General features: G+C 46.9%; 1 protein-coding gene across 2 annotated transcripts; it reads right to left on the bottom strand.

Moving 5' to 3' along the window:
* Nucleotides 1-776: 776 nt before the first annotated feature.
* On the bottom strand, nucleotides 777-11,324 carry LOC308469792 (E3 ubiquitin-protein ligase TRIM7-like). 2 transcript variants are annotated; one of them, XM_080992744.1, is made up of 7 exons: nucleotides 10,823-11,322; nucleotides 7,042-7,137; nucleotides 5,717-5,947; nucleotides 5,525-5,547; nucleotides 3,770-3,885; nucleotides 3,184-3,210; nucleotides 777-1,957 (listed from the first exon to the last, which is right to left on the bottom strand). In XM_080992744.1, the coding sequence occupies exons 1-7, from the start codon at nucleotides 11,249-11,251 to the stop codon at nucleotides 1,425-1,427; spliced, it is 1,455 nt and encodes a 484-aa protein (XP_080848870.1). In that variant the 5' UTR covers nucleotides 11,252-11,322; the 3' UTR covers nucleotides 777-1,424. The 2 variants fall into 2 exon arrangements, with proteins under 2 accessions (XP_080848870.1, XP_080848871.1); XM_080992745.1 differs by lacking the exon at nucleotides 3,184-3,210 and having other exon boundaries at nucleotides 10,823-11,324.
* Nucleotides 11,325-12,898: the final 1,574 nt, after the last annotated feature.

Here is a 12,898-nt window from a genome sequence, read left to right as displayed (position 1 = left end):
CCCCTGTTGTTGTTGTTTAGTCGTGTCCGACTCTTTGTGACCCCCTGGACCAGAGCACGCCAGGCACTCCTGTCTTCCACTGCCTCCCGCAGTTTGGTCAGACTCATGCTGGTAGCTTCGAGAACAATGTCCAACCATCTCTTCCTCTGTCGTCCCCTTCTCCTTGTGCCCTCCATCTTTCCCAACATCAGGGTCTTTTCCAGGGAGTCTTCTCTTCGCACGAGGTGGCCAAAGTATTGGAGCCTCAGCTTCAGGATCTGTCCTTCCCGTGAGCACTCAGGGCTGATTTCCTTCAGAATGGAGAGGTTTGATCTTCCTGCAGTCCATGGGACTCTCAAGAGTCTCCTCCAGCACCATAATTTAAAAGCATCAATTCTTCGCCAGTCAGCTTTCTTTATGGTCCAGCTCTCACTTCCATACATCACTACTGGGAAAACCATAGCTTTAACTATACAGACCTTTGTTAGCAAGGTGATGTCTCTGCTTTTTAAGATGCTGTCTAGGTTTGTCATTGCTTTTCTCCCAAGAAGCAGGCGTCTTTTAATTCCATGACTGCTGCAGTGATCATGGAGCCCAAGAAAGTAAAATCTCTCAGTTTCCATTTCTTCCCCTTCTATTTGCCAGGAGGTGATGGGCCCAGTGGCCATGATCTTAGTTACACAATGTTAAAAGAAAAACTGCTCCTCTTTCCTTTATGAGGTATCCAGGAGCCCATATAGAGTCCTTCTAATGTTCCCTATTGGTAGGAAAAAATAACAGAGGCCAACCAGAGTATATTGAGAAGCAAAGCAGCTAGTAAGCCTGATCTTTATTAAACTATTGCAAAAGGGTCCCCACTCACCACACGCAGGAGGGAGGAGAACCCCGAACAATGATGCGCAAACCCCTATATAGCCTTTTGAAATTGCCCATCCTGTAGCCCAAGACCACCCCCAAAACATCATACATACATAACAGAAGGAGGCAGTCTACAGCAGAAATCCTGCCTGCCAGGATACCTGATAATGGTCACTGATTGCATTACCTGGGCAGCCTGGCCATTCTTTTGTGATGGTTAATACTTTAGTTCCCAAGTCCAGCTCACAGGCTCACCCTATTCATACACAAATATGCCCTTTAAGACAGGATTTGTAAGCAAAAACACAAAGGGAAGGCTTCCCCCATCTTCCCCCTTACTGCAGAGGAATATTTGACGCCATTGGGAGAGTCAAAATGGCTTCAGGATTGCTCTCCTGTACCATTTCAAACACATGGTTCATATATTTAGATATGTGTGCATTTATGAGTATTTATTCTATTTTTGAGGCCTTAAAAGTCTTAAAACAGCAACCACTGAGAAGGTTCCAGAATGCTGCCTACTTAGGGTGGTGGGTTTTGGTGGGGGGTTTTCCCTGCTCATCACACACACACCCCCACAAAAAAATTCAACACTTTAGAGTGACTCCCAAACCCAAGAGGAAGAAGGGGCGGATCTTCTCCCCCAAGAATGACCCTGCAAAGAAAGTGAAGAGACATTCGTTGGCGTCGGCATCAAAAAATTCCACCAGACCCCCTTCGTAATCCAGGGAAACCCGGATCTTCCTGGGCAGTTGCCTTACGGTCACGGAGACCGGCTCGGGGCAGCTCAAAGCCACGAGCTGAAAAGGCGAGGACTCGCCAAACTGCTTCTTCAGAGCCCAAACCCCCTCATTCGGATTAAGCTTAAACGGACCCTTCCTCCTGACTGAGTCTTTGGCAACACCCAGAGCCCACATGGCTTGGTCTACTGTCTCAATCTCCACCTCCCAGGTAGGCCTTCCTGAGGTGAATCCCTCGCGGCCCAGCACAAAGGGCATCCAGTCAAATCTCTCCGGGTTGTCGGGCAGATCCTGCTTCTTTCCCGCCCTTCTCACACTCTTCAGGTCCTCAGAGACGAGGAGCTTTGGGGACGCAGTTTCCGGATCCAGGGTCACACTCACTGCGTGACAGACAGACAGAAAGAGAGACAGAGAGTGAGAGAGAGAGAGAGGACGGGTGATGGTAGACCCCATGCCAGTCTGATCTGCGTTGAATCTGATTTATTTGACATGCGGAATCTTTTTGATTGTTGAGGTTACAGTGGTGCCTCGCAAGATGAAATGAATCCGTTCCGCGAGTCTCTTCGTCTTGCGGTTTTTTCGTCTTGCGAAGCACGGCTATTAGCGGTTTAGCGGCTATTAGCGGCTTAGCGGCTATTAATAGCTTAGCGGCTATTAACGGCTTAGTGGCTTTAAGAAAAAGGAAACAAACTCGCAAGAACTCGCAAGACATTTCGTTTTGCTAAGCAAGCCCATAGGGAAATTCGTCTTGCGGAACGACTCAAAAAACGCAAAACCCTTTCGTCTAGCGAGTTTTTCGTCTTGCGAGGCATTCGTCTTGCGGGGCACCACTGTATTTTCAGTCAACTCAAGACGTTTCACAGGTGAATAAACAGGTAAGGGGTTATGTACTGAGTTGAATAGGATCCAAAATGCAGCAGTCTGATTGGTCCACAGGAGCCACCCAATCCAGCTCCAGGTGGAAGTGAATCTGCAACCTGATTGGCCTACAGGAGAATCCCAGAATTAGCCAATCACGTGGGGCCCATTGTGTAAATAATGCATATAAAGCAGACATTCTGGGGGAACTTCCTTTCCTCCTCACCACTATGAGCTGAATAAAGAGCATGAAATCCACTCTCGACTCCAAGTATATTTCAGTAAGGTTAAGAGCCGGTCTGCTGATTTGAAGTGGCAGCAGAGTTGAGTTCACACCTCACAATCTTAGGCTCTACCCCACTCCTGTCTTCATGAACATGCCAACCCTTCTACAATCCCCTCAGATCAACCCTAACCAGCCCCCAGCCTAGATACTGCTGACCGAAATTCCCAAAAAGGTTGGCCCAGTCAGTTGCAAAATGTCATCTGATCATCACATCGTTGAACAAGGGGCTTTTGTCCACGTCCCATGTTGTCCTTCTTATTTTGATGATGTATTTTGTGGTTTTATATTTTGATTTTTTATTCTGTGTACCACCCTGAGACCTCCGGGTATAGGGTGGTCTATAAATTCAATAAATGTTGTTATTGTTGTTGTTGATAATAATGATGATGATAATAATAATAACTCAATCCCCTCAAAAGTTTCCCATATCAATGTGGGGCACATGCTTTAAAGATAATTTACCTTTGTTTAGGGCTTGTGTCAGAGAATCTATAAAGAAGAGGAAAGAGTAACAAATTTAAATATCACCATTGGGAAAAAAACACAACCCTCTCAAACCAAGTGGCTCTTTGGGGGTTTCCCCTCAGAGTAACTATTTATTCAGCAATTGTCCTGTTTTGCTTGCAGAAAGCTTATGCAGTTGTTAGACTACCCCTAGTTTTTACTGTGAGTGGCAATGAACATCTGTCTTTCATGGCTTTTGGGGTGTATAGAAGCCTTCCCATTCATCAGTCATTCATTCTGCAACTACCACTTTCTAAACTGCTTCAGTGAAGCACCACCCCCTTCAACACTACCCTTGTTCAGACTGAAGGGGAGTAAAAGATCCGTACTGATGGAGAGAGAAAATTAAGCCATGGAGAAGCAAAGCACAGCAGCAGGCTTTTTCCTTTTTCTTTTTGATACAGCATTCCTGCGTCTTAAAAGAACCACCAAGAACCACCAATAGGGAAGGGACAGGATAAGGTTTCCTACTTTCCTTGAACCCAGCCTGGAACTGGTGCATACTGTGAGACCTCCATTTCCCTCCTTAAGGTACCCAAATTACCTTGAGAGCTCTCCAAGGCCTTTTCTAAAGCAGAGTTTTTCTGCGACGCAAACCTGAGCGCCTCTTCCATCTTCGGAGAAAGGTCCGTCATGTGCCCTACTGAGTTCTTCTCATGCCTGGAAGGGAATATGGTCAGGGAATAAGGAAGAGTTATATAGATGTAGGGAATAAGGAAGAGATATACAGTGGTACCTCGGGTTAAGAACTTAATTCGTTCTGATACGGAAAGGGGGGGGGGCATGTCTTCTTCTTCACCTTCTTCTTCGCTACAATATATCCATTTATTTCCAATTGCCAATGTCAAAAGGGACTAAAATCTATAAAATTCATAGAAAATCAACGTGCCAATTTGCTCAATTTCTCTAGGACTCCATGACACCTCCCCTGTCCTCCACAATCCCTCAAGCAAGGTGTCAAGACCCTAATCCTGTCAAATCGCTCTGCCAAGCCTTTCCTCCGGGCAATGCCAGGTGGCAGACTATGCATACATGGACCATTGTCTTCCCATCACCGGTACTCAGGATGTGCTTATCTGCGCATATCTCCAGCTCTGCATATTCCCCCCTCCCTCCTCCATATGTTAATCCGGTGTAACCCAACCTCTTCCTAATGTATTCATGATGTAATCTTTGTAACCCAACCTCTTCTTAATGTATTCATGATGTAACTGGGATGTATTTTGCACTGTATTCTGGGACATGGAGGGAAGTTTCAAAAGTTCATGTCACCCCTTTCTCGCTGTTCAATCTCGCCTTGAACCTGTTGCGCAATAAACTTGGATCTTCTGCAGTTTGCTCCTGTCTCCGGCTGAGCTCATTTTTCTTCCGCAGGGACCCGCGGACTTAGTCCGACGAGCTGGGTGGCAGAGGAGCCCCGCACCCAGATTTTACCGTAACAGTTCTTAACCTGAAACTGTTCTTAATCTGAAGCACCACTTTAACTAATGGGGCCTGCCACTGCTGCTGCGCCACCAGAGCCCAATTTCTGTTCTCATCCTGAAGCAAAGTTCTTAACCTGAGGGACTATTTCTGGGTTAGCGGAGTCTGTAACCTGAAGCATATGTAACCCGAGGTACCACTGTATAGATATATACAGTGCTTTCCCCCCTAAAAAAATGTTTAGGGTACAGTGGTACCTCGGGTTACAGACGCTTCAGGTTATGCATTTTCGGGTTGCGCACCGCGCTGAACCCAGAAGTACCAGAACGGGTTACGTCCGGGTTTCGGCGCTCGCCGAAATTGTGCTTTACATATGTGCAGAAGCACAGAATCGTGACCCGCGCGTGCGCAGACATGGTGCTGCGGGTTGCGAACGTGCCTCCTGCACGGATCCCGTTTGCAACCCGAGCGTCCACTGTACTCTCATTTTCCTACTCATATTGAAATACTACCTGTCAATGAGGCCAAACTTAGATTCACAAAATGTTTAGGGGCGTGCGTCCCCCTGTTACCCCCAGAAAAAAAGCACGGGATATAGATCTATTTAATGAACAGTCAGAAGGTATTAGGAAGGTATAGGCTGGTAAAGAAACAAAAGTTAAGATACTGACAGGAATATTATCTGAGAAACCATAAACTTGTTAATGTTTGTAAAATGAACTTGGTTTTTTGGTTCACTTTTAACAACTGACTGGACTCAGTGTTTTACCAGAGAGTAACTGGTTGGTGGCAGCGGGGAAGTGAACACAGTGGTGACACAGGGATCAATAGACCGTTAAACGTCCGGGGACCCTGTGTGATCGCCACAGCCACATACCTGCTCAAGGCACTTCTGATGTCCTGAAATAGAGAGAGGGGGGGAAGAGGTGTCAGTCACACAAGACAAAACAAGCACTGGGCTCCTTTTCATAGCAAGGAAATTCCTTTGCCCTTTCTATTCCTTGACTGCGTAAAACAAAAGGCTTGTGGCTTCTTTCTGCCCACCTGGCACCTTTGTGCTGAGTCTCACCTGCAGGAATTCACTCGCAGGCTGCCGGCTCCTGTCCTCCATCTCCACAATCAGCTCACTGAGTTGCGAAATCTCCTCAGAGAGTCTGGAGAGGTTCTCTTCCTGCCACCTCCCCATCTCTTTCTCCACATCTTCCAGCTGGCCGAGCCACAGGTTCAGCTTCTCCTCAAGGAACTCCTGCATCTTCTCAAAGGCAATTCTGATCTTCTGCTTCTCCATTTCTAACCCCGCCTACCGGAGGAAAGCGGGCAGAGTGGGGGAAATACAGAGAAATTTGGAAAGGGGCAAAGGGAGACGAGGAGCTTCAGTCAAAGGATGCTGACTGTTCATAATAAAGCTCTTTCATAAGCTGTAGATCAGTGTTTCCCAAACTTGGGTCTCCAGCTGTTTTTGGACTACGACTCCCATCATCCCTCACTAGCAAGACCAGTGGTCAGGGTGATGGGAATTGTAGTCTGAAAACAGCTGGAGATGCCAGTCTGGGAAACACTGCTATAGATTAAGGAAATGGGGAATTTTGCCCAACTAATCTAAGGTAAAAAGGTAAAGGAGCCCTGGACGGTTAAGTCCAGTCAAAGGCGACTATGGGGTTGCGGCACTCATCTTGCTTGCAGGCTGAGGGAGCCAGTGTTTGTCTACAGACAGCATGTGGCCAGCATGACTAAACCACTTCTGGCGCAACGGATCACCGTGATGGAAACCAGAGCGCACGGAAATGCCGTTTGCCTTCCCACCGCAGCGGTACCTATTTATCTACTTTCACTGGTGTGCTTTCAAACTGCTAGGTTGGCAGCAGCTGGGACAGAGCAACGGGAGCTCACTCCTCCGCAGGGATTCGAACTGCCGACCTTCTGATCGGCAAGCCCAAGAGGCTCAGTGGTTTAGACCACAGCGCCACTTACGTCCCACCCAGATTTCTAAACACATTCTAACAGGTACAAACAGGTACCGTCCCCTGTGGAACTTTATTACTCATCCTACGGTTCATTCCATTCATCAGTCCTCCAACGGCAGCTGTGTTCTGGGCAATCAACAAGCTGCCACTTGGGGAGCCAACACACAGGTGATTTGAATGTGTGTGTAAACAGGGATGCGTATGTGACAAATCTGTTTCCTGTCCATGTTCTTGAAAAGCGACAAGAAGCAGCTCAGCTGGGCATTCTGGGAAGCAATCAAATGGCTTCACCCTGTACATCCTAGTCTAAGGAGTCCATAGCCTCCGCAGAACAACACCTATAAAGGCCAACAAACAGGAGGCTATTTCTCTTTAGTGACAGGGTGGCCTGGGGAGTCTAAATGCCTGGTCCACAAGAACAAATACCTACCACACACTCCTGCCTCCTCAACTCTTCGGCTAATTTCTGCTCCACAAGTTTCTCTCTCTCATCCTTCAGAGACTCTAGGCGGGCCTTGATTTGTTCCTTAAAAAATATAAAAGAGTTTTGCGACATTCACCCTCCTACAGAGGGTGGTGAATCCAGCACAAGATATTATGGACTGTCCCATGAATCCGCTGGATGAAATAGCAGAAGAACATTGCCTCAGGAGAGTGAGGAAAATTCTCAGGGATGATTCACACCCTGGCCGGCACTTTCTTGATTGTCTGCCCTCGGGCAGAAGATATAGAAGCAGGATTAGTCGCACCAACAGGGTAAAGAACAGCTTCTATCCGTGGGCTGTTAGGCTGCTGAATGAAAAGATCACAACAGGGCAACTGACTTCCAGGTTTGGTGGGTGTGCGTCAGTAAACGAGGGGAATTCAGACTAAGAGAGCTGAGTGGGGGGTGTGCGTGTAATCTCACTGTATACAAGTTGTACAAGTGACAATGAAGTATTTCAATTTCAATTATTCAGAGGTCAGTCCACCTGATGCCCAGGAAAAAAAATACACGTCTGATCAGAGAACGATGAGCTAGGGGAGAATCATAGCATCATAGCATTGTAGAGTTGAGAGGGACCATAACGATCATCTAGTCCAACCCCCTCCAATGCAGGAATCTTTTGCTCCACATGGGGCTTGAACACATGACTCCGAGATTAAGTGTCTCATGCCAACTGAGCTATCTTCAAAGTAGCTAACTTTTTGCCCTCCGGATGTGGCTAAACTCATTTGGCCATGCTGGCTGGGGCTGGCGAGAGTAGGGCTGTGTATACACACACACACACACACACACACACACACACACACACACACACACTATAGATTCAAAGCACATTTCCCTTCCAAAAGGATTTTGGGAACTGTAGTTTGTGAAGGGTGCTGGGAATTGTCGTTCGCACGGTTCCCAGGATTCTTTGGGTGAAGTGGTGTGATTTAAGCCTATGGTGTGTACACACAGCCTTGGGAGTCTGACAACATCTGGAAGATATCACATTAGCTAACCCTGGTATTTTATGATTTATGATTTTATGGCTTTTTTATTTATAGCCATTTAAATGTGTTTGCGGGGGAGGGGTTTTTTTTGTTTTGCTTCCAGCTATTTATTTTGTGCTTTTATTCTGTATTTTTTATATTTTGAACTGCCCTGAGATCTTTGAGGGAAGGTCGGTATATAAATTTAATTAATTATTATTAATAATAATAATGGTTAATGTATTTATTATTTATTGCATTTATATTCCACCTTCTTTTCCAAAGGAACTCTAGCTGGCATACGTGGTTCTCCCTATCCTCCTCATTTAATCCCCACAACAGCCCTGTGATACCGTAGGCAAGGCTAAGAGGCAGTGACCGGCCCAAGGTCACCCAATGAGTTTCACAAGCGAGTGGGAATTTGAACCCTGGCCCTGCTCCAACACTCTAAACCAATACACCACACAGGTGGTTCTGCCTTACTGGAAATTACAATTTCTTCTGCAAACCATAGCTCCCCACTTTCACCCATCCTCCCCTTCCCATTTATGCCCTCCCCATTCCTCCCAAAAGCAGCTCTTAAGGTTTTTGGGGAATCCCCTCACCATCTTCATGAGTGCTAGTTTGACCCACAAATTGGCAGCCCAGGGATCTTGGCTCAAATCAGGACCATAGAATGGGGTGCAGAGGATTTTTGTTGTCTTTGCTCCCTGAGAGTCCCATGGACTGCAAGAAGATCAAACCTCCCCATTCTGAAGGAAATCAGCCCTGAGTGCTCACTGGAAGGACAAATCCTGAAGCTGAGGCTCCAATACTTTGGCCACCTCATGAGAAGAGAAGACTCCCTGGAAAAGACCCTGATGTTGGGAAAGATGGAGGGTGCAAGGAGAAGGGGACGACAGAGGACGAGATGGTTGGACAGTGTTCTCGAAGCTACCAGCATGAGTTTGACCAAACTGCGGGAGGCAGTGGAGGACAGGAGTGCCTGGCGTGCTCTGGTCCATGGGGTCACGAAGAGTCGGACACGACTAAACAACAACAACAGCAACATAATCCTAAACTGGAGCTGGGTTCCTATTCTGGCATTCTGCATAGCTAAAAAGAAAAAAAAAATCAAAACCAATTTCCAACGCAAAAATTAGTCACACCCCAGTCTTCAAAGGCAGAACCTTTGAATGATTCACATCATTTGGCCCACCCATAGCCGCACACCACAAACACGCCACAACCACTAGTCTCTCTGGTTGCCCTTCCCCTGTCCCCCCCACCCCTCCAAGCATCACTGGAATCCCCTTTCTCACCCCCCCCTTAGAAAAAGAGTCTTTTAGTAGGCAGCCAGAAAGCAAATCTCCAACGGCCCTGCCCTCTTCCTTGGAAGGCCCCCTGTGCCCAGGTTTTTTCGGAGAAGGGGAATTAAAAGCCTTGGCAGCTGGAAGTCAGTGCTACAGGGCACCCTACCAATTTAAAAAGACATTTTTTAAAATCAGGAGGCACAGGGCCCTGTGGGCGGGTGCCAACAGACAGCTTAGGAAACCCATACATTTGTCTGCCTGGAGAGACAATGGAGCGTGCCTGGAGAATCACAGTCACAATGCCTGCTGCAGCTTCAGAGACCAGTGACTCACAGCTGTCCGCTGCCTCCCGCGTTGTTTTGTTTGCAGCACGGACTTGACCTTCCTGGGGCGCAACCCTACGCAAAAAAGAAAACAAGAGAAGGTGCCCTCCATCCGAGCTTCCACACTGTCCCCCACCCCACGTGCTTGATATATCAGGCGCACGGCTCTGAGGTGTGCCGCTTGACAACGATTCGTTTGTGGTGCATCTTGTATGTTTCTGGCAATGCTTTCTTTTTATTTTCCATGTTTGATTTTTCATGGCAATAGTTTCCTTTGTCCCACGACGTCGGTGTTTGACAAGGCCAGTTTGCAATTTATATTTTTAAGGAATATCAACAACCTCAGATATGCAGATGACACAACCTTGATGGCAGAAAGTGAGGAGGAATTAAAGAACCTTTTAATGACAGTGAAAAAGGAGAGCGCAAAATATGGTCTGAAGCGCAACAGCAAAAAAACTAAGATAATGGCCACTGGTCCCATCTCCTGGCAAATAGAAGGGGAAGAAATGGAGACAGTGAGAGATTTTACTTTCTTGGGCTCCATGATTACTGCAGATGGTGACAGCAGCCATGAAATTAAAAGACGCCTGCTTCTTGGGAGAAAAGCAATGACAAACCTAGACAGCATCTTAAAAAGCAGAGACATCACCTTGCCAACAAAGGCCCATATAGTTAAAGCTATGGTTTTCCCAGTAATGATGTATGGAAGTGAGAGCTGGACCATAAAGAAGGCTGATTGATGCAGAATTGATGCTTTTGAATATCCATTCTGAAGGAAATCAGCCCTGAGTGCTCACTGGATCCTGAAGCTGAGGCTCCAATACTTTGGCCACCTCGTGAGAAGAGAAGACTCCCTGGAAAGGACCCTGATGTTGGGAAAGATGGAGGGCACAAGGAGAAGGGGACGACAGAGGACGAGAGGGTTGGACAGTGTTCTTGAAGCTACCAGCATGAGTTTGACCAAACTGCGGGAGGCGGTGGAAGACAGGAGTGCCTGGCGTGCTCTGGTCCATGGGGTCATGAAGAGTCAGACACAACTAAATGACAACAGTGCGCGCAAGTAGTGAGCCTCAGCGCGTAAAAGCGCGTGGCGCCATCCCGGCAGATACCCACCCAACCGCGGTGACTTCCCTACCTTGTAGTCTTGGGACGCCTCTTCCATGGGACACACGCGGTGTTCGCGGTGCTCCTTGGACCTGTCGCATACCACGCAGATGGGCGCTTCGTCGTCCTTGCAGAAGAGCTTCAGCGGCTCCTGGTGCGCTTGGCACATCCGCCACTGCCCCGCGCCTGATGCGCGCCTTCCTCCTCCTTCTCCTTCCTGGAGTTTCTTGAGCAGCTCCGCGACGTTGGCCAGTTGCCGGTTGGGCTTGAAGTTCCTGGGCTGCACGGCTTCTTTGCACTCCGGGCAGCAGGAGGGAGAGTCGGGGCCGGATCCTTCCCAGAGACCCGCCAGGCAGGCGCGGCAAAAGTTGTGCCCGCAGTCCAGAGTCACCGGGTCTCGGAAGTAGTCCTGGCAGACGGAGCACGTCGCTTCATCGCAGAGCCCTTGCACGGCCGCCATCGCTGCGTCTCCCTGGAGAGCCCTAAGAGACACCCTCTTTTTAAGTTTCGTTTCTCCTTTCCGGGACTGCCTGGGCGTTTCCTTGCGGGTTGATCCCTGGGGAAAGCAGAGGAGGATCCTGCGAGAATAAGCCGCGCGGTATAGAAGCTGGAGGAGCCGCTTTCAGAGCAGAAGCAGCTTAAAAAAAACTAGAGAGAGCCTTAAAATATCAATGACTTCCCTTCTCTTTCCATGTTTCATTTTGCATTACCTAAATCCCTGCATATTTTACATAAACTAAACCTTGCAGCATCCCATGATTTCATCCATCAAAACTTATTTACACGGTTGAATTTATCTTAATGCTGCCAACGTTTTCAAGTGTACACAATTTCCCCCATATAGTCAATAAACATTTCCCCATCTTCTTTAAACGTATGTTCTTCTTGTTCTCTTATTCTATATGTTAAGCCTGCAAGCTGCATATATTCCATCATCTTAAGTTGCCATTGTTCTTTAGTTGGGACATCACTCATTTTCCATTTTGGGGCTAACAAAACACTGGCTGTGGTAGAGGCATATGTAAATAACCTTTTTTGACACCTGGGAATTTCCATCTGAACTATCCCCAACAAAAAGGACTCTGAGTTTGTTTGTTTTTGAAAAGTACTTTTAAACATTTCCCCCGATTCATTACATTGATATTTATTTTAAGGTTGTTTACATGAATAGAAAAATAATAATAAAATAATACATATATTAGAGTATGGTTTTTCATATATTTATTTATAATAAACAGTATAATAAACAGAGGGCAAAGGAAAGGGGGGAAAGTTCAGAAAAGGACTGTGAAATTGATCAAGGGGATCACTGGTCTTAGCCTAGCCTATCTCACAGGGTTGTTGTGAAGATGAAATGGGGAGGAAGAGAACTGTGCACACCACCTTTTGATCCTTGGAAGGCTAAAGTGGTGTAATAAATAAATAAAATAAGAAAGGCTGCAACGTTTGGGACTTTTTAGAGGAAAAGGACTCAAGAGGCAGCATGAGAGAACTTTATAATTTTCTGAGCACAATTCAAAGTGTTGGTGCTGACCTTTAAAGTCCTAAACAGCCTCGGCCCAGTATACCCGAAGGAGCGTCTCCACCCCCATCATTCTGCCTGGACACTGAGGTCCAGTGCCAAGGGCCTTCTGACGGTTCCCTCACTGAGAGAAGTGAGATTACAGGGAACCAGGCAGAAGGCCTTCTCAGTGGTGGCACCCTCCCTGTGGAACGCCCTCCCTTCAGATGTCAAGGAAATAAACAACTATCGGACTTTTAGAAGACAACTGAAGGCAGCGCTGTTTAGGGAAGCTTTTAATACAGGATGAATCAATATATTTTAGTATTCTGTTGGAAGCCAGCCAGATGGGCGGGGTATAAATAATAAATTTATTATTATTACTACTACTACTGTAGGATGCTGGACTAGATGGGCAATTTGCCTGATCCAGCAGCCTCTTCTTATGTTCTTAAAACAAAAGTAAAATGGAATAGCCAGAACTAAACATATTAGAACAAATTACCATACAAAAATCAAACACTATAGATTAATAGCGCAAGGTTCCAAGTAACATGATGGAGCCAGAGGCAATGAAAGGCATACAGCCCATTAATTCTAGCTTTG

This window comes from Podarcis pityusensis (genome assembly GCF_964106645.2).
Source record: "Podarcis pityusensis genome assembly, chromosome: 2".
Lineage (NCBI taxonomy): Eukaryota > Metazoa > Chordata > Lepidosauria > Squamata > Lacertidae > Podarcis > Podarcis pityusensis.
The sequence above is the reverse complement of the archived record's forward strand: the minus strand, read 5'-3'. Positions and strand labels throughout refer to the sequence as shown.